The sequence below is a fragment of the Sitophilus oryzae genome, unplaced genomic scaffold (genome assembly GCF_002938485.1).
Source record: "Sitophilus oryzae breed Bouriz unplaced genomic scaffold, Soryzae_2.0 scaffold_1536_pilon_pilon, whole genome shotgun sequence".
In the NCBI taxonomy this organism is placed as follows: Eukaryota; Metazoa; Arthropoda; class Insecta; order Coleoptera; family Curculionidae; genus Sitophilus; species Sitophilus oryzae.
The window spans coordinates 3,695,229-3,718,228 of record NW_022146210.1 but is presented as its reverse complement, the minus strand read 5'-3'; the positions used below and the strand labels follow the sequence as shown (position 1 = coordinate 3,718,228).

The following is a 23,000-nucleotide window of genomic DNA, read 5'->3' as shown; positions in this document are numbered from 1 at the left end:
CCTTCAATCTTACCCTTAACTATCAATTGGAAGACGTAAAATTTTTCATTTCTCAATATATGCCCTAAGTATGATGTTTTTCTTATTTTTATTATATTGAGCACTTCGGTATTTGTGATATGGGCTGTCTATAGAATTTTAAGCATTCTTCGATATATCCATGTTTCGAACGATTCGAGGCGATTCATCTCTTGAACTATAATAATGTAACTACTAATAATAATGTTCCGTAACATCCCGCAAATTGCTTCGATATTTTCGTTCGATAATGTCAGCAGGTTTCCGACATTTACATTTAGATGATCTTCGTACCATATACTGTTTTTGCGTTTCTCTATATCGTCATACGCGTGACACTCAAATAGAGTATGGTTGACCGAATCTGATGCCTCGCAACAGCAGCATGTAGGAGAGCCCGCCTTGGCGGATCCTGTGCAGATACTCACCAAAGACTTCATGGCCAGTCATAGCTTGCGTGATTTGCCTGGTCGCATTTTATCGAATATTTTTTGTCCACCTGCTATATGCTTCCCATCGTCCTGCCATCGGTTTTGTACTAAGCTGTTTTACTAATATCAATAAGATTTCTTTTGGCTAATAATTTATTAGTACCATAAAATCGTAATACGACAAATACCGTATGATAAAAAAAAACGGCGTCAGCGATGGCTATGAAATGAAGATCACTTTTATTTTATATGCAAATTTATATGGGAAATGTCATAGATCGTCCTTTCCTAGCTAACTAGACGCCGTTTTTTTCGATCACCGTAGCTATACTGATTGATTCTCCAGCCTATTTTCTTTGCACTAAATATAATTTCTCTACATTTCTTCGAAAGATGTTATCCAAAACAAAATCTCTCATAATTTTACAACACTTTATTGGGTTTTCTCTGTTCATGTTATTCCAAGGTGACAGACATCTTACTTACTTACTGCCATTACTCGTTGACGAGTATTTGACACGCATCAGAAGATGGTTACGCAAGGCGTTTTCTTGCATGAGCTTTTCTGTGACGAAAAGCCCAATACGTGATGTTATCTCTTCCGCACTACGGACATTCAAAAATATCATTACTTCGTTGCCTCTTTACTTTTTGGTTGTCGTTGTTAATTGAGTTTACAATTCTTCTCCATTGCATTCTATTGTGTGCTGCTTCTTCATACTGATTCTGCATGCTTATCCCCTTTAAGTATTCATGGAAAATATCCTTGTACCTTTTTAAGTTGTCTACCCGGTTTCCTCTTGTCGCCTACAAGCTCAACATAAAGAAGAGATTTCGATAGACGGTTTTCTTGTATCCTGCATACGTGGACAGCCCATCTTAAGCAGGATTGAGTAATCATGATTTCAACAGACATCAACATCTCAGATTAGCATGGTTCATGGTGATATCTAATACTGATAGTAAAAATTTTCTTATATCGTGGGAACATTTTGATGCGGCTATGTATTCATTCAGTTATAATAGTCGGATTCAAAGGAGTATTTAAAATAATTTGACTTCTACAGGGTGGCTGAAAAAAGTGTAAGTGGATCGGGATTTTTTTTAACCGGAACACCTTGTATATTACGGAAGACATATTACTAAATATATTTTCTTGTTTCACCTCAAAAAATTACAAGATTTTACCACCTTGTATCTCAAAAGTTAAGACATTTATAAGAATGTATATCACATTCTTATGAAGCTTGTTTCTTAGAATAGGTCCAAGAATCACGCCCTTATATGTTCAGTTTATTAAGGAACACTCTGTATAGTAAATGTCAAATTAAAGTTCAATTCCTACGCCAATAACTGCGATGTTGTGTTTAATCGATTACATGGTACTTAATTTAAATATAATATAAAATTCAATTTTCAAACTTTGACATATTATTACAGTCAACGATATCAGTTTAATGGGTATTGTATTAGGTAAATATTAAGAACAATGCCAACTTTACAGAGAAACTTTGAAACTTACACTAATAGATTACTTAACGTTAACCCTCGTCTAACGACCCAACTGAATATATTGAGACAATTTTCAGAACTCCAGAATGTCGTCTTTGTATCGACGCATCGATTGGATTAGACTCGTAGGACAAGAAATTGAAGGAATTTGTTAGAATAAAATAACAATTTCAAGTACGTTACAGTAATTTAAATTGGGTTTGCAGGTTTTGAAGTACTCGGAGAATAATTCCAGGTCGGCGTATTTCAAGTAGTATAATATTAATGAAGTAAACATGCGAAAGATTTTTTTTTATTTCCATAGCAATGGATAAAAGATAGATTAACAGCATACATTGATTTATTTTTAGCCAACATATATACTTACATATCGGGGTTAAAACGTTTTACGACGTCTTCCGATTTCTAGTCTCCATTGTTGTCTATCTTGCCAGAGGTTTTCATCTAGTTATCTGTCTTCTATTTTCCTATCTATTCTCTCTCTCTCCAGCTTTTTCTTGGCCTTCCTCTTTTGAGCTTACCAGTAGGTGTCCAATTCTGAATTTGTTTTGGCCGCGTTTATTGATGAACATTCTTTGGAGGTGCCCGTACTATTTAAGTTGATTTACTTTTATATCTTCCAGTATAGAATGTTTGATGCCTATAATTTCTCCGATCCTCTCGTTTGTAATTTTTTCTTCCATCCTTGATTTCCCAACTGATCGGCTTCAGAAGTCCATTTCTGTTGCTTCCAGCATCTTTTCTTTTTTCTGCTTTAATTGCCATACTTCTCTGCTATAAGTTAGAACGATTTTTACAATACTGTTATATGTTTTGGTCCCATAGAATGTTATTAAGTACTCTAATAGCTCTTCGTCCTTTGTCTAGTATTTCTTTTTTGGATTGCTTGCTCTGTTTTACCATCCTGTGCGATCAGTCATACCTAGATATTTATATTTGTTTCATTGATTTATTATTTGATGCTATTCTTCGAGTATTAGATATTGTTGTGTACCACCAACACACATGTATTTCGTTTTAGTTAGGTTTACTTCGAGACCCCAATGTTTGTGTTTTTTGATGACCTTCTTTTGACATATATTGTAGATCTTCATAATCTTGATGCAACACTATTTGATCGTCTGCGGAGCATGACGTATATAGGGTAAAATCGTCAGTTGGTGGTATCCCCATGTTTTTAGTGGTTGTTCAAGATAAATTTTAAAAAGTCGGACCACCTGTGTATTGTGATAAATTGCATACAATATTATTTATTTTCAGTTATTTGTAAAATCTGAGAGTATTTAGAAGAAACTAGATTTAGTACTTCTCAAATACCAATTCGTAAACAAAACATGTTAAATAGTTATGTAAAAGTCAAGTTTAGAGGTATATCGGCTCTCTTGTGCAACAGTAACGATATAATGGGCCGAGTCATATATAAATTTCGCTGCAGGTTACATTTATTTGCCCGTTCTGGGAATTCTCAATGACCTAACGGTGCCATTGTTCAGGAAACAACTACAAGTCTGTTAGTTACAATTTACGAGGTTGAAAGTGAATAGAGCTCTAGAGGTGCACTAGTTAAAATATAAAGTTCAAAAGCTGTGCATTCAATTGCAACATGGGACATACTTTAATGTTTAAAGGCGTTTTAGAACGTACATATTGCATGGCATAGAGTGGCATTTATAGTTCATAAACCTTTCTCAAATAAATATTTTTTTTAACATTTATCATAACATAATTTAACTATCATTATTACAGTCATGTTAATCTAAAGAAAATAGCTGTGTCATTAGGATAACTCAAAATGTGTACATCAAGTTTACAGTTTACTGTACAATGTGATTATAAAACCCAATGTACAACTCATTAATGTTTATATTATTGTAAAGGACCGAAATCCGATAGATGTCAAAATACTCCAAGAAATTTCAACATTCATCAGATTGGTTGGCGTATGTCCGAATTATTGGTCAAATGTCATTATTTCTAACGTACTCACAAACTCATAGTGTATGTTGAAACGAAATATACTTTACTAAATAAAAACAAAATAATATTCTATAGGTTATATATTTGATACCAATTAAACTTTTAGTTACGTAATCAAGGGCGCGATTTTTAAATTGATTGTTGCCAACCATGAACATATTTGGCGCCGGGCTGGCAAGTTGTAATTAAAATTTCCCGCTAGGGATTCAGGTGGTAGCTCTGCTGTAAAAAATGTCAAGTTGCCACATTTATTTATTTAATTCCTGTCTGACATTGTCATTAGTTTTGACACTTTCGTTTTGTATTACAAGTTTTTGGTGTAACTAAATAGTCTTGTGATACTTTAAGCTTAAAAATGCTTACTAGCAGTCGAACATTGTTCTTTTTACCCCTGGACACGGCTAGTTGTATACGAGTTATAAAAAAAGCTATAAAAAGCTATTAAATAGTTTATACATTTGATTGCTTTTATCGTTAGTATGTTTGTTCAGCTATTAAAATATGATTGAAAAGTTATTAAAATTTATGTAATTTTTTCACAATGGACAATTTTACCAAAAACGTCGATTGTAACAACTTACCCTAGTTGCTAGTTGTTACATCTTCAAGGCACAATGTTACGGTAGATAAATAAACAAAATCATCAATAATAAATCATTTATTTTATTATTTCAAAGCGTTAAAAACAAAAGAGATCACCTTAAACAGTCTTTTAACATTTATGACTAATTTTAATATCTACAGCATGGAGAAAAAGATCCGTGTATCACATTCTAAGGGGGAAATACGAACATTGGCGGAACTGAATTTCCAGCAGAATTTATGACACATGCAAGTGCTCTTTCGGCACATGTGATTGCACCGACCTGTTTTTGACCACGGGCAGCAACTATATTTTTAGGCTTCTGTACCGTTGTGACATTTGTTTAGTCAACGTTCCATATGTGCGAAGCACTGAATTTATATTTTTGGAGTAAGCCTTGCAGTTTGTCAAAAAAAAAATTAACGTTCGTTCTGTTGAACGACGTTGCTCTACTCAGAGATGTAGTTTCTGGTGTTCGTAGAGATAGTTAAGGATTTGTATCCATAAAACTTTTAAACCAGTCCGGCTTAGTCATATTATTTTTAAGCCAGCTGGGGGAATATTTGTTAATTCGAGTTTTACAGCATATTGGTAAGCTAGTTTTCGGACTTCTGTGTGGTAGTAAACCAAAATACATTTCTGAACTTTTGAGTAGATAAGAAGTAAATTTATGTTTTCTTGTGAGAATACCAATCTAGGTTTGACATAACCCAATGAACAACTTTCGTTGCTTTTGTTTTCTCTGCTATACCTGGATAAGGACATCGGACACAAATTAAACATATCGCTTGTTTTACGAATGCTCGTTTTATTCTGCAGTACTTCTGGTGCAGCAGATTCATAAACTTCTTGACTAGTTGCAGACTAGTTCTGTTTTTAAGTTTCCCATTCTGAAAAAAAACGAAGAATATTTTTTTTTTAAAATATAAATTGAAGTCAGAATTAATGGATATATCGATAGTTGAAAAAAAATAACATTGCAAATTAAAGGTAGATATATTATGAACGTTCGAGGTTAAAACTTTGGAGAAAATAAAAAATATAGACATCACGAATCAAAAATTTCGTAAAGGATTTTACTTACTTGGTTCAAATCGAGACACATGCATACAACTTAACAGCTTGGCGGGTCAATGATCATTTTTATGTAGAATTTTTAGAATTTAGAATGAGTGGGAGGGGGGTTAATCACTTCGACCTTACAGATCCATTGTGTCCCCCTTTCTTGAATCATAACTCATCATACAGTCCCAGGGCTTTGAGAAAAGCCAGTATCTGAGACGGTTTTATAGAGGGTAGTTCTCCATCTCCAATATCAGTCGTACCAAAATTCATGGCACGAATGGTTGTCGTCTCGGCGCACTCAGTGATGAGGTGTATTTTTATGTAATGAACGATGTTATAAGAAAACAAATGAGTCCACTTATATCCACCAAAGAGTTTAAAATCTCGGTATAAAAGGCGTGTAACTTCTTACCCGTGTAACAAAGTGCCTCCCTCTCCCCTACCCGCGGATTTTTAACCCACTGCCAATTTACAAAAAAAAAATAAGTTGTAACTGTATCAGTGATGATATATTTCTAAATTTTGCTTCAATATTGAAAATAGAACAAATTTTAAGTTCATTTTTTTGTAATAAAACATTAAATTTACTTTGTACTTTGAACAGTAATATTAGCAATTTATATTGGTAAAGTTAGATTACTCTATAGATAAAGTATAAAGTATTAGATATTGGTAAATTCTATAGGAATAGATACCTTATTGAGCGAATTTGATAGAATCACCGCACGTGTATTAATTTTGGAGGTGCTACCGAAATAATATTTAGTTCCATTACTATTAATCTAGTAATAGATGCCGCAAAACAATATAGCTGCTTTACCCAAATACGGATATTGATCCCTGTTGAGCTATACCATTACATAAAGGAAGAAATTAGCTAGTCAAAATTGTATGATGTTTTGGATAAATATGTACCATTAAATAAAACTGCTTTAACAAAATATTCGAATATAGTTGAGAAAAATAGATAAAATAAATTTTAATAAGATAATAGAATAAAGCTTTAAAAATTATCTGTAACTTATTATACGGGGTGAGTCTTAAATCAGTGCAGATATTTTCAGGGCTGGTAGTCCCGATAAAAGAAACATGTTTTCTCTTAGGTGATGTTTTTTCTTAAGAAACCTATTTTCAAATAAATCCAAAATAACCAAGTTATTTTTTTGACAATTTACAAAAAATATGAAATAAAAAAAATATGAAAATTTTTGCTTAAATTTTGAAAACCACTGGATCTTTTTTGGATTTTCTTTTTGTAAATTTAATCTAATAATGGTGTCATATTATCAAGATATTATGTTTTTTAACTAAAAATTAAAAATAAATCTAATTTTTTTTTCAAAAAATTCCAAATTTAAAAAAAAATTACTCATAATCGTGTTTCTGGAGTCGAATTATACTGCTCCTAAAAAATATTTGCATTTATTTAAGACTCACCCTGTATATTGGTCTTGTTATGAACCAATATACAGGGTAGTGCGAATTGTATTCAGAAAACGATTTTTTTTACCTATTTTTATCTGCAGAATACGCTGCCGATAATGTTTCCAGAATACAATTCGGACCCCGCTGGATAATAAATTACAATAAAAGTTACAAACAATAGTTGCAAAAATTTGAAATTTAATAAATGATGATAATTTGAAACATAACAGATACATCCCAGCAAACATTTGAAGTTAAAATTACGTTAAATTAACCACCTAGACTATTATTAACCAACTGGAAATTGGTCGAAATTTCCAAGAATTGACGTTAAAATTCCCAAAGTGGGGAATAAAACTAAAGTAATTTAGCTGTTAAAAACAGGTTAACAGGTTATAATGTCTTGTAAGACATATGGGCTATGAAGTCAAAAATAACCGAACTGAAGTCATAACATGGTAAAATAGAGGCGAATTTTACTAAAAATAGTCCTAATTTATACTACCTACATTTTACATGGGAAAGAAAGAGAAAGAATAAGGTAAAGTATTTTTCTTTTTAATATGTGTATGTAAATGAATTTCCCAATAATGAACCAGGAAGACACAAAAGTGTAATAACTGGCATGGCCGTTTGAACATTAATCCAATATGGATGAAATACCTACATAATATAATATGCACTTCCTAGTAAATGTAAATAGGTTATTGGTAAGAAGTGGATTACTGGATTCCCAAGATAATTATGTCCGCGGAGAAAATTTTTCTGTGAGATGTAAATATGATAGGCCCTAAACAATTATGCGCCATTAAAATTTGATGTATTTTCAACAATTAATTTTAGAATAAATCGTTATTATCAAGGTTCTAACCTAACTTTTTTTCAGCTAACTTCCTTGGTACACTTTTAAAGTTCTTAATTAGTTAATTTAACTTGTGGTAGGTTAGTATTATTCATAAACGTCTGTTTATTTTTCTCAATAATTTAGAACAATATCACAAAAAATATTTTTTGAATCAAATTGGATAAGAAAATGGCCGCTAATAGTGTTTTTAACTATTCGTTTATGAAGTTAGGTTTTCCATAATTTTTAAACCTTAAAGACCGCTTTCTTTGTATGAGGTTAAGATTTCTTTAAATTAATAACCTCAAAGGTTAAAATTTCTTGATTAAGATATTTTTCCTTCGAGGTGCAAGTTAAAAAATGGGCTATATTAGGTCGAAGCTCATTTCTCCAAGTCCTGACTACATTGTTAGAGTATCGCCGGTAAAACAGAAATATTTTATCTTCTTTGAGTGACAGTGACAGTTGACAATGTTATTTTATGCTAAGTTTGGTAATTACATCTTCGAGCAGTCCGATTAACTTTTCACAGTAATCACAGAGAAGAACAATGTTACCATTTGTCCTAAAATGAGAATCTTTATTGAGAGTTACGTGACATGTCAAATTTTTATCCTTTTGCTGGCCGATGCAATTACCGAACTGGCCTAAACTAGAAAACTAAATTAGTTTTCTTTGCTTATTATTTTTAAAAGTTTTGTATTTTGGGATTTTGAGTGTTATAACAGAGGACTTTTTGTTTTTATTGCACATAATGGACACGTTTAAGATTGTGGTGGTAATAAAAAAGAAACGCATTGAATATTCTTTCGTTCCCAACCAGTGGGAACAAGGTAATGTGCTATGATGTAATAATCCCCCAAAAACTTTTTTAAACGGAAATCACCCCTGAAAAAAAGTCAAAAAACTAAGTTACTTTTACCTTTGAAGCATAATAGCGACTTATGAGGTCGAAATAAATTAAATTTTTAACCTTATTTGAACTCCTCCAAATAAGCTCTAATTTAAAGTTATTAACAACTAAATTTTAACTTAACTTGAAAACCAAACAATGCCTTCGACCCCCGTGACAAATTTGAGATTATAATAAAGAAATATTTGACCTACTTTAAGTCCCTGTAGTCTTAATGCCCTCAATAGGTTATCAGTAACTAGACTTTAACAATGGCAGCTAACCCCAACGTTGCTACTTTTCAAAGGCATAATTTAGATTATTATTAACTAGTTTACGACCTTATTTTTAGATTTCTCGCACTTTATTCCCTACAAGAAATTTATTAAGTTAAGTATAAGTAAAATTCAACCAAACAGTGGTTAATTTTCCGTGGTCAATGTTTTTTTTCCTATGCTACTTGGGATTTTAGTGACAATACTCAGATCTTAGACTATTTGCTGTTTTATAGTTGAACTGAAGTATATTTTCATATTGTTTAAAAGAAATTCCCTAATGTTAATTTTATGCATACCCCCGTACTAAAGCGTTGTTAATTAGAAAATTACCTCGCAAATTACTTTAAGATATAGCCTATACTATAACGATTTTTGTTTATTGGTAAATTTGTTATTTCATTTTAATGCATCTTGTTACATTTCAGTTACTTACAAAATGTTTTAACAATAATTAAAGATACCTATCAGTTTTTTAATTTTTTTTCTATATTCGTTGCATGTAAAATTAAAAATAATGTTTGTATAGTGTTGGATTCTATCCCTTCCTCCCATCCTTTACCCGAAAAACCTTAGTGGGTACGAAGCCGTAGTCGAGTACGGAGAGTGACAAGATCGGCCGAGTACACAGTGTACACCTCCAAGCGCGCGCTATCCTCAAGTGTTTTGTTCAAGCAAAAAATCAACAGGTACGAGTCCAGAACGGGAATAAAGGTGAGTGCCCACAGTCCTGATACATTAACTCACCTTAATGAACTGAGCCCCTTAATTCTCGCCCGTAACATTGGTCCTTCCGCCGCAGATCCCTTTCTGAACTACATACATATTTTACTTATACTCAATTAAATTGATTATCATAATTAATTTCTCAAAATTATCTAAATATCATTAATATTTTTGTAATATATTATTTTAAATATATTCAATAAAATAAATTCTCGAACAAAATCTATATTTATCTTCTCTTTAACGCAGTAAAAAAAGGTAGTACATTTTTTGTCACTGGTTCCACTGGCCAGGAATTTGCCACCGACCGATCGATTTTTAAATTGCCGTACCGGTGTTAAAAGCGATATCTAGCGCTGTTTCGCGATACTGGTCCGGATATTTCTTTTTCACGCTCAAATTTATCGATACGCATTTAGTCTCAACTCTAGTCTGTTCTCTCTCTTAATAATTTAATTTTTAATTAATAAATACACTCAATTAATACGAATACCTTAGCAAAAATAATAATTATTTTCTCATATCATATTTTATTGTAGAATATATCATTCTTACTCTCTCTCTTTCTCTCTCACACACACACATACACTCTCTCAGTTAATTATTCTATTTCTCACTTACTCTCTTAGTTAATTACTCTCTCTCTATCTCTCTCTCTCTCTCTCTCTCTCTCAGTTACTTATTATATTCTATAATATTTTATTTTCTCACCTTATAAAGTAAAAATATAATAATTATTTTCTCATATAATATTCTATTGTAGAATATATCATTCTCTCTCTCTCTCTCTCTCAGTTAATTATTATATTCTATAATATTTTATTTTCTCACCTTATAAGGTAAAAATATAATAATTATTTTCTCATATAATATTTTATTGTAGAATATATCATTCTCTCTCTCTCTCTCTCTCTCTCAGTTAATTATTATATTCTATAATATTTTATTTTCTCACATTATAGCATTCCATTTCTCTCTTACGCTCTAATTAATTATTATACTCATTTTCGCTATGTCTGCAGACGCTCGCAAATTAAAAACTCTTATAGCTCAACGCTCTGTAGAACTTACTAAAATTAAAGAACTTAAAAAATCCGCTGATCAAGCTCTTGAAGATCCAAATTTTCACCCTAACTTTAGATGTAGAGCAAAACACTTAGAAGATATTTATAAAACTTTTAATAAGATTCATAATAATATAATTTTATTAGTCTCCGCACAGGATAATGGCGATATTGATCCTCATGTCAAAATTCAAACTGAATTTAATGATTATTATTTTCACATTGAAGCATTATTCACAAATTTATTTCCGCAAACGAAATCGGAGCTGGATACTACACAATTACAAAACACTACTGCTCAATGTTCAGTAAAACTTCCTAAAATTGAGGTACCCATTTTGATGGTGAATTTAAACATTGGCAAACATTTATCGATATGTTTGATTCTCTTATACACTGTAACTCGTCTCTTAGTGATATATCGAAATACAACTATCTAGTGAGTTTCTTACGAGGTCCTCCTTTAGCTTTGGTATCTAGTACTCCACTTGCCAATCAAAATTATAATATAGCATATCAAGCCTTAAAAAATAAGTACGATAAGAAACGTTTGATTGCAAAAGCTCACTGGCAGGCTCTAGAAAATATTAAGCCCATCTCTAACGAAAATAATCATGAAGCTCTAAGAAATATGATTGATATTTATACTCGTAATATTACAATTTTAAATAACTTGGGTTTTCCCACAGAGAGCTGGAGTTTTGTGCTATTTAATATGATTTATGATAGACTTCCAGAAATTTTGCAAACTAATTTTGAACTGGAATGTGGCTCTGTTTTATCACAAGATATGCTATACCTCAAATCATACGATACACTCATTGAATTTTTAGAAAAACAATGTTCAGCTAAAGATACAATCTCTCTAACTAAATCGTTTTCTCATTTTAATAAAAATAGTAATTATGACAAAACTAAAACGAAGTATTCACAAAAAAGTTATAAAAATAAACCTACCTCTTCCTTTGTTGTCAACACTCAGTTGAAACAAAATTTAACTTGTCAAGTTTGTAACAAGGATCATTTTATTTATAACTGTCCAGATTTTATTGCTTTTACTCCAAAACAGAGATATGATTTAATTAAATCCCGAAGTTGGTGCTCAAACTGTCTCGGCACTAGACATTCTTCTAAGAGTTGTAATTCTCGTTCCTCATGCCGAACTTGTGGCAAAAAACATCATTCGCTTTTACATTTCGAAGGTCAAATAACAACTCCTGTAAACGTTCCTCCATCCACTTCATCGCAAACTCTTCCAGTTCTGCAAGCAAGCAGCTCTATCTCAGAAGTTGTATCTACAAATTTATTTGCAAAACATAAGAATAAAGCTCTTCTTTCTACAGCATTAATCAATGTTCAAGATGCGTGGGGTAATTTTCATGTAATACGCGCTGTAATTGACAGTGGAAGTGAAAGTCACTTTATTTCAAAATCTTGTTTTAATAAATTAGGTTTATCTAAATTTTTCCTCCCCATCCAATTGTGTGGCATCGGGAAAAATATTTCCAAAGGTTCTCACGGTGTTAGATGCAACATTAAACCTATTGGAAAGTCTGATCCGATCTACTCCTTGGAGTTTATTATATTAAACGAAATTAGTGATAATTTACCGATTAATTCTCTTCCCGTTGAACAGTTCTCAAAGTTTTCTCAATTGCCCTTAGCTGATCCCAACTTTCACCTCTCTAAACCCGTAGATATACTTTTGGGTGCAGATATTATGGTTTCTTGATAACAGGAAACAAACTCCTCTCAGATCCAGATCAACCCGTCGCTTTAGAAACTATATTTGGATGGATAATTACAGGAAGAGTTAAAACATCTAGTGTTTCACTCTCTGTAAACTCATACTTTCTTACCTCTTATGCTTCCTTGGATCAATCACTTCAAAGATTCTGGGAGTTAGAGGATGTTCCACAATCCTCGACGCTTTCTTCAGATGAAAAGCTTGCCGAAGAACACTTTTGTAAAACATTTTCACGCACTCTTTCTGGACATTATAAAGTATCTTTACCATTTAAAACTTTGGACCGATCTTTGAAGGTTCTAGAGATGTCGCCCTTCGTAGATTTTTCTCGCTCGAAAAACGATTGCTTCGAAACCCCCAACTTTATTCTCAATATTCTAATTACATGCGTGAATATTTAGATTCTCAATATATGATTGCCGTGCAAAATCCTTCTCCCAACGCTTATTCTTATTATCTGCTTCATCATTGCGTAATCCGACCAGATAGTCTCACGACCAAACTTAGAGTTGTTTTTGATGCTTCCGCTCGAGATTACACAAATAAATCTTTGAATGACACTCTCTTAACTGGGCCAAAATTACAGTCAGATATTTTATCTATTTTGCTTCGATTTAGATCGCTTTTTATTGTATTTGCTAGCGATATTAAACAAATGTTTAGTCAAATTCTTGTTAATGAAAATCATACTTAATACCTAAAATTTTTATGGCGATTTTACCCTAATGAGCCCATTCAAGAATACAAACTTACTCGTGTTACTTTTGGTTTAAGCTGTAGCCCATTTTTAGCCATTCGAGTTATAAAACAAATTGCTTTAGAAAATTTAGTAAAATATCCCGAAGCATCAAAGATTTTAGATATGGAGACGTATGTCGATGATATTATATCTGGTTGCGATTCTCTTTCTCTTGCTATAAAAATTCAACGCGATCTCATTTTTATACTCAAACACAGCGGTTTTGAACTTAGAAAATGGACTTAGAATAGCTCAGATTTTCTTTCTCAGTTATCTCCAAATGAATGCAAAATGGATTCTTCTCTCTCTTTAAATATAAATTCTCTTTCTTCCTCTAAAGTTCTAGGACTAAACTGGAATCCCTCTACAGATGAATTTTTCTTTGATTCACCAGAGTTGTCCTTGACAAACAAAATCTGTAACAAACGCAATATTCTTTCACAACTCGCAAGCATATTCGATCCCTGTGGCATGTTAGTTCCTCTCACTCTTCACCTAAAACTGATTATACAAGATTTGTGGAAGTTAGGTATAAATTGGGATGATCCTGCTCCCAATAACATTGCTACATTTTGGCATAACTCGTTCAAGAATTACCTTGTATTTTCTCTCTCAAAGTTCCTCGATATTTTCTCACTCTCAAATATTTATCCCTGGAAGTACATGGTTTTTGTGATGCTAGTGAAAAAGGCTATTGTGCAGTAATTTATTTTAGGATAATTCTTCCAGATAACTCTGTAAAAACAAATTTTGTCTGCGCTAAAGGCAAAGTAGCTCCACTCAAAAAAATCTCAATTCCAAGACTGGAACTCTGTGCAGCCTTACTTCTGACCAGGTTAATTGATTTCGTTAGAACTTCTCTTTCTAATAAACTTATTAATGTTAGTACGATTGCATGGTCCGACTCGATGGTTGTTTTGCATTGGCTTAAAAGTGAACCATATAAGTGGAACACCTTTGTAAGCAATCGAGTTTCCCAAATTCAAGAGAAATTACCTCCTTCTTGTTGGCGTCATGTAGTCTCCAAAGACAACCCCGCTGATCCAGGTTCTCGTGGTCTTCAACCTAGCGAGTTACTCGACAATGCCTTATGGTGGGCGGGACCTCCATGGCTAAGCCAACCGGAATCTTATTGGCCGCAATCAATTTTACTTTCCCTGAAATTGAAGAAGAACAACGAAAAGTTATATTGACATGTACTTCACAGCCCTCATTGTTTGATACTCTCTTTGAAAAGTTCTCTTCTTTCTCTAAAATTATAAATATTGTCACGTTTTGCAGACGCTTTCTCTATAATACTCGACATTCTAAATCTCGTAAAACCTCTCCTCTCTCGAAATTTGAAATAAATGAAACTCTAGAATGTATTATTAAATGTGTTCAATCACAATATTATGCTAGGGAAATTCTCTTAATAAATAATTGCAAATCTCTACCTAAATACTTAAGAAAATTGACCCCCTTTATCGACACCAATGGAATTCTTAGAGTTGGTGGTCGCTTGCGCAATGCTTCTCTAAATTTCTCTCAAAAACATCCCGCACTCTTACCCAATAATCATAAATTTACTACTCTACTCATAGAATATACTCATAAACTCTATTTGCATCCCGGTCCCCAAACTCTTCACTATATTCTCGCTCAACAATACTGGATTGTTTCTGCTAGAAAAACAATTCGTAGTGTTCTCTTTAAATGTCCTCAATGCTTTCGCGCTAATCCAGTAATGCCTCAGCCTCCTATTATGGGAGATATTCCTGCTGTAAGACTTTCTCAAGTAAAACCTTTCTCTGAAGTTGGATGCGACTATGGTGGTCCATTCTCTTTATTAAGATATCGTGCACGAGGTGCTAAGTCCTGTAAAGCCTATATTTGCTTATTTGTGTGCATGGCCACAAAGCTTTGCACTTAGAACTGGTTTCCGACCTTTCCTCCGAGACTTTTCTGGGTGCAATGCGTCGATTCATTTCTCGTAGAGGTCGCTGCAATCATATTTATTCCGATTGTGGAACGAACTTTGTCGGAGCTTCTAGAGAACTGATTAATATGCTAAAATCCGCCGCTGAGCAAGAACAAATTTCCTGGCACTTCAATCCTCCAAGCGCGCCTCATTTTGGTGGCCTGTGGGAAGCAAGAATAAAGTCTGTAAAAACTCACATTAAAAGGGTCATTGGTGACCAATTGCTCACGTATGAGGAATTTTATACGCTACTGGTTCAAATAGAAGCAGTGCTTAATTCTCGTCCATTGTGTCCACAAAGCTCTGATCCTAATGATTTGTCAGTTCTTACTCCAGGACATTTTTTAACCCTAGAGCCGTTAAACGCCCCTCCGAAAGATGATCTTTCCGGGATAAAATTAAATCATCTCTCTCGCTGGCAGTTGATATCACGCTTGCACCAAAGCTTTTGGAGCCGATGGTCTAAAGAATACCTTCAAACACTTTTACAAAGAGCTAAATGGAATGGCTCTACTATTCCAATAGAAATAAACTCGGTTGTTTTAATAAAGGATGATAATCTTATTCCGCTCAAATGGAGCATTGGAAGAGTCTTAGAGATTCACCCGGGCCATGATCGTGTTACACGCGTGGTTACTTTAAAAACAGCAAAAGGCATTCTTAAAAGACCAGTGACAAAGATATGTCCACTGCCGTACTGCAAATCTCATAATTAAAATTTACTCTCTAAAAAAAAAAAAAACATAATCGAAAAAACATAATCGCAAAAAAAACATAATCTCATTATAAACATAATTCACATCTCTTATTTAATTACTTTTTTCTACTCTATAACAAATGTAAAAAAAAACTCTCTTAATATTTAATTAAATTACACTCATGCATTAACCCCAATAATGCATTTTTCTAAATTTCCTCTAAATTTAACTCCATAAATTTCACTCTTAGTTTCTTTTAAACATAACGCATTTTTTCACTTATTTTTTTTTTATTTTACTTTACTATTCTCAAACGAAAATGGAAAATATTTCATTTTGGTGGGCGGTATGTTGGATTCTATCCCTTCCTCCCATCCTTTACCCGAAAAACCTTAGTGGGTACGAAGCCGTAGTCGAGTACGGAGAGTGACAAGATCGGCCGAGTACACAGTGTACACCTCCAAGCGCGCGCTATCCTCAAGTGTTTTGTTCAAGCAAAAAATCAACAGGTACGAGTCCAGAACGGGAATAAAGGTGAGTGCCCACAGTCCTGATACATTAACTCACCTTAATGAACTGAGCCCCTTAATTCTCGCCCGTAATATATAGTATTAAATTTTAAATAAAATTTAACATTTTCCTTTTAGTCGTTTCTAGCACACTTTGTAAAAATACATGTTAATTAAGTTTCCATGTGCGCGTTTCTCGTAAATTTTAACATAATATAGTTAATTCCTTTATTAAAGTTGTAGCTATTTTAAAATAACAAAAATGGAAAAATATCTACGAATGATTAAAATTTGATTATAAGAAAATATTATTATATTCGAGAAAGTATATTTAAGTATTATTAACTATTTATATTTCACTTTGAAACGTGACAATTTAATACATTATTAAATATACGTACTTCATTCACATTATATTTACGACATGATTGAACCTGACTTTCCAATTAGAGGGTGCAAATGAATTAATGCGAAAATTTCCGGGAGATGACTGCTGGATGACTGCTTTAATGCTTACTACTTTACTTTTTCAAGTCCGTATCATTATTCATATATGGTTTTCAGCTCAATAGCGAGCTATATCGTTGTTTGGAAGGTTATATCTATTGCGTTTTCCCTGGCAGTCCATATATCATCGGGAGAGAATGTTGCAGGACAGATAGTGCATATCAAAATGTTATCCATATGCTGCTTGACCAAAATCAATCAAAAAAATCTGTATTTTATTTTATCCATTAAAAGTAATTTATTAATTTATAGGCGTGTTGCATTTCAGTTGATTTTAAAAATTCCGACCGCCCTTTCAGGTTTACAACTGCTAACAAATCTTAATCCTCTGAGGACGACATGTTTACGCCACTGCCACATCAATTATATGTGCGCTTCCTAAAAAAGCATGCAACGCTATTCCCATATCATTGCCATGTGTGCAACGTCACTGTATGTGCAACGTCAATTTGTGGGCGCTCTCGCTTAAGTTGCCAACCTATGATTTTATCATTGCCAAATGTAATTTGTTGTGCTGTCTTCACTAGTACGTACCAGTAACTATGTTTAGTGTTCCCGAAATGTTATAGCGTTTTTTAAACAACTACCACTGCGAACGGCAGCTTTTCATCGGAGAGCAGTCGTGGATAAGGTATTTCACTGAAAAGAAAACTAATTAATAACAATAAACAAAAAAAAAATAGATATTGGGCGCCAGGCATGTACAGAGAAAGAAAACACAGTTGTATATTACTTGAAACTAATGACTATATTTATTCATGATGTTCTTTGATGGTAAATAACATTGTAGAATTTTAATCTTTATAGTAGTTAGTTTATGTCGAAGAAAGTTATGTAAAAAATAATATTAAATACGTTCAATAAAAGACTATGGAAAATACAATATAGATAGAGCTATAGAAAATATAAAAAAGGTAGCATTACTTTAATTAATATTTTAAATTTCATACGATGTTAAATCTGAGATCTTGCAAGCCGTAGATTCTAGAATCGGTTCGGTTATTCATTTGTCAAAATGATGCAATACTATATACAGAAAGTAATACTATTACAAAACGTAATGTTCGCAAAGAAACTAAGATCTAAATCATATTTTAAATACTAATCTGACATAAAAAATTTAACCACTAAACATAAAGTCTGTACGATATTATTCAAGATGTACTTTACTGTTTCAAGACTGAAAATCCAAATGTAAAACATAAAACAGAACTTAAATCTAAACTTAGCTGTTCGTTCTTGAAGCAATCCTGTTTCAAAGAGTAGCAGCGTGAGGTGGGACTCGTATCTCTGTACTGTCTCTCGGCCAATGCAACAAAAGGGGCCAGGATGAGGACACCATGAACTAATACAGCCGTAACTTTCAACTAGACTTAAAAACAGCAGCAAAGCAGCATGGAACTTACGCTACATCCATACTGTGGCAATCTATACATGAGATAAACTATTTCGTACATGGGACACCTGTCTATAGGGAAACTACCCGTACATAGGGCATCCAACCATAGGATACTGTCCATACCTTGAACATCCAACCATAGGATAATGTCCGTAACTTGGACCCTAAAAATATGAAACTCGTGTTTAAAACCTACCAAGGTATAATAAACACAATAAACCTCGAAATACTTCCGAGGGCTCAATAATAAACAAAGAAACTGTCCTTTCTTCCATTTAACATACTGGAGGACAAAAGAAAACCAATGTGCCAGCAAACACCTAATACGAGTTGAGGTGGGTCAATCCAAAACTCTACCCTAAAAATACTCAGTAATAATATCGAATCTAAAAAGATAATATCCCATCTTTACCTGTTGCTTTGAAATAGCAGCTGATTCAGATTATACAGCAACATTTAAATAATTACCATTTCTCAAAGCCGAGTTGCTGAAATGAGGTTACGACGCGGAGAGCGAAACCTTGGAACGAAGTTGGCAACGTCTCCACAGAGCAGTGAAACGATAACAGGGTTGTTGACTAGAGAACGTAAAAATTACACCAAGCGTGCCAAACAAATTATTAGGCCTGAACGATACGGAATCCGGTGACGATACGCCAGACATCATATACAGGGTGGTCCGAACTGTATTCCGGAAACTTCGGCAGCATATTCTGCAGATAAAAATAAGTTAAAAAGTTTGTATAAATGTGTGTCCTAAACTGCTTAGTTTCGAAGATACAGGGTGTAGAAGTTTCATTTTTATTTCGATTTTTTCCAAATAATTTCTGAAGTACTGTCAATATTTGGATGAAAATTGGCGCCTGGGAGTTTTTTGACATGAGAAATTTGATTTTGATGTCAATATGACTCCTATTGGTACAGGGCGCCACCTACATGTGTTTTAACTGTTTTGGAGAGTAATAACTTTTCGTCCGTACCTGTATAAAACTATTGAGTGAAAAAATATACATTTCCGTGATTTTTTACATAGAAAATGTCTTGGTAAAATTCGCTACGAACAACCGTTCTCAAGTTATTTAGAATGGAAATAGTCAATACATGTCATTATTGAAAAAAATAAGCATGTTGTGTAGACAGATATTTGGACTGAAATGATAAATTTGGGAACTTTTTATTTTTTTTTAAATAATCTTAAATTTTTCTGAGAAAAAATGATGATAAAGAACTTTTAGCACAAAGACATTTCAAATTTATGATTTCAGCCTAATAACTATTTACTCAACATGCTTAATTTATGACAAAGATGTCAGCTTTTGATCATTTCGATTACAAATATCTCGAGAACCATTACTCGTTCAGTTTTAATTTAAAAATAAATGCAGTTTTCCTTAAATTGCTTAAAATCGGTTTGTCCAAAATCGTTCAAATTTGGCATGTGTCCTCGGCATACGCAGACCTTTAAAAAACCTACTGAGATCTTTGCTTTAAAATTAACAGCAGAGCCAATACCGGGACGGTTTAAAATTTGCATGGCATTTTCTGTTCCCAACGACGATGCACCACCATCCGGTAGAGCACTCATAGAGCGAGATCACTTGCAACATTTTTTATCCCCCGACTAACCATAGAATGAAAATATTGAAATATCTTTTTAGTTCTTTATTTTCATTTTCATGTATTCTATAAATTTTGCAAGGTGTTTTCTTATTTGTTTATAAAGTTGATAAAAATCTACAAACCTTTAGATTCTGGTATTTATAGGGTATGCAGAGAATTTGCGATTGATATCTGCAGTTTTAAACAATATAATATTTAATAGCATTTGAAGCTAAAAGCAATTTTTCTTCGAAATCACTCATTTTAAACAAAAATATTTTCAATCGATTGATTCGGCCTCAACGTCTACTTGCAAAGCAGAGATCGTCGTTACCTATCACCTACCTATCATTTAAGTAGTTAATTTTGCGCAGCTCTTGTCGCCGCTTTTGTCACTGCTTTTATCCTTTATCACAGCTCCAACATAAACGCACCCTAACAATACTGTCAGAGACAACTGGTTTCTCTGATGCGGCGCTTATTTTTTTTCTGAAAAATTTTGTACAAATTCTGTAGATATTTTTTATCTATGTTGAAATGGCAGATCTATATATTATCTTGGGTAAAAATATGTTGAATGAATAAAATGTAGTTATAAGTTAGTAGCATTTGAGTAATAATCTTAAAATTTTTACCTAAAATCATTAAAACTTATATTTTATATATGAGAAACGCTATTAACAATACAAATTTTGTATAATATTAAAATATAGAATATAGGTAATTGATTTGCTCATTTTAATTTTCAATACAACGAAAATTTGTTACGTTTTTATTATTGGTAAATTTATATTCTTTAAATATTTATATATACGAAAAACCGATTTTATGTAAAAAATAAATTTAAATATTTACTACGTTTTTATATATGCATAATGCACATTTCGTTCGCATAAATTTTCGTTCTGATTTTTGCTGAAATGTATTCTTATCACAACCAAAACCAGTCTGCTTTTTGAATAGCATCATTTCTTTAGGGAATCGATAACATTACTTGGAAAGAAAAATTTTAAATTATAATTACCAAAATGAATTCTTGTTTTTTTCAATAACAACGTATGTATTTGAAACCGGTCCCACACGATGTCTCAAACACCGTCCAAGGACACATGAACATTTGCCATATCGTGTAGGAGACACTCTTGTCAATTGCAATATTGTCGAAACATATGCGAAATATAAATTAAAAATTTTTTTTTTTTTTAATTTCGAGAAATACCGGAATTTTTCTGTAATTTGTTGCTATAATTTTAATCTACTACCGATGTTCAAAATTATATAATATGATTTCAAAATTTCACCTAAATCGTAGATATATTATTACACCCAAAGGGTACTGCAAAGACGCGATTCTTATGTGTCTGCTAGTAGCACTGTTATCCCACACAATAAATAGAAAAAGCTTACCTCTGATGTTTAATAGGGCATTATGCTATTAAGTTGTTATTTATTATATTCTTCACGTGCAAGTCCTGCCTTACCTGTACAGGGTGAATCATTTTGGTTGTTTCTAAAGGGTATCTAGTAAACCGTGAGAAGTATTCAAAAAAAAAATTGAAAAAATTACAATGACGCAAACGGATCGTGGCTATCTTGATCGGTTTCGAAGCTACAGGGGGATTCTTAAATGTTATACTTTTTGAAGATGTTCGATAGTTTGTTTATTTCAGCCAACCACGGAAAAATGAATTATACATTCTAAAGGTATTTTTCTTTGTGGAATGCAGTGGTGTAGTCAGACTTTTTTCGAAAAAAATATTTTTTGAGATATTAACTATACTTATGTTTTTTAAATAGAACCCCTTGTATATTTTTAAATTTTCTTATTCAGCTTGGCATGGGCTTCTCGAAAATATATAACACTCTATATTTATTTTGGCTATTTACCTCAACATTTCAAATTTTTCTTAAAATGTCTTAGTAGATAGTAGGCCGCGCCGAGTAACAAAGTAAACGGTTGTCATGGTGATCGGAACATACCTTTGATGGATGCGGGTTCATTTCAACAGATTGAAGTGTGTGTATTTTAAATAATAAAAAAATGAGTAAATTCGAGAATTTTGAGAAATATAATATGTTAGAATGTTATATTGAGTCTAACAAACATAATAAATAAAATATATTTTATTCGCTATACAGAGCGCGAGCAACCAAACCCAGCCATTTTTAAAAGGTTAGAAGATAGTTTAATCAATTTTGGATCTTTTCAAAAACCGCGTCCGAAAAATTATCAGAAAGAAGACGAAGAAAATCAATCTATTAATGTCCTCGGAGCCGAATACATAAATTAGCAATTAAATAAAATCGAACAATACGAAGCAAATAAAAAATAAGTGTGACAGAAACGAAAGAACATATTTTAATATAAACTCAAGAGGTTACTTCAATCGGGCTTCTCAGTTAATATAAAAAAAATAAAAACACAAAGACTACATTAAATGTTCAGACTGCTGCCCATTATTATCTAGACAGAGTTGGTACCGTCTCCGCACGCCGCCAATAACAGGATTTCAATAGCTCTACTTGATTTTGTTGGATCTAGTGTTACGGCTCCGAGGATATTAATATATTGATTTTATTCATCTTCTTTCGGATAATTTTTCAGACGCGGTTTTTGAAAAGATCCAAAATTGATTAAACTATCTTCTAACCTTTTAAAAATGACTGGGTTTGGTTGCTCACGCTCTGGATACCGCTCAAAATATAAATCAGCTGCCATTTGCTTATGTTTGTTAGACTCAATTATAATATGTTAGAATGTTATATTGAGTGACTCAATATAATATTCTAACATATTATATTTCTCAAAAGTTTCAAATTTACTCATTTTTTTATTATTTAAAATACACACACTTCAATTTGTTGATATGAAATGTACCGCATCCATCAGGTATGTTCCGATCACCATGACAACCGTTTACTTTGTTACTCGGCGCGGCCTACTATCTACTAAGTGGATATTTTAAGAAAAAATTGAAATGTTGAGGTTAATAGTGAAAATAAATATAGAGTGTTATATATTTTCGAGAA

The 23,000-nt window shown here is 32.7% G+C and overlaps 1 protein-coding gene across 1 annotated transcript; it reads left to right on the top strand.

The window, feature by feature from the left end:
- The first annotated feature begins 15,251 nt into the window (after positions 1–15,251).
- Positions 15,252–15,974, top strand: LOC115878925. The gene has a single exon (XM_030895535.1). It carries the CDS (start codon positions 15,252–15,254, stop codon positions 15,972–15,974), a length of 723 nt encoding a protein of 240 aa, XP_030751395.1.
- The last annotated feature ends 7,026 nt before the right edge of the window (positions 15,975–23,000 follow it).

Excerpts from the sequence above, each read along its gene's own strand:
- LOC115878925 (XM_030895535.1), top strand. The coding sequence starts at position 15,252 with ATGCGTCGATTCATTTCTCGTAGAGGTCGCTGCAATCATATTTATTCC.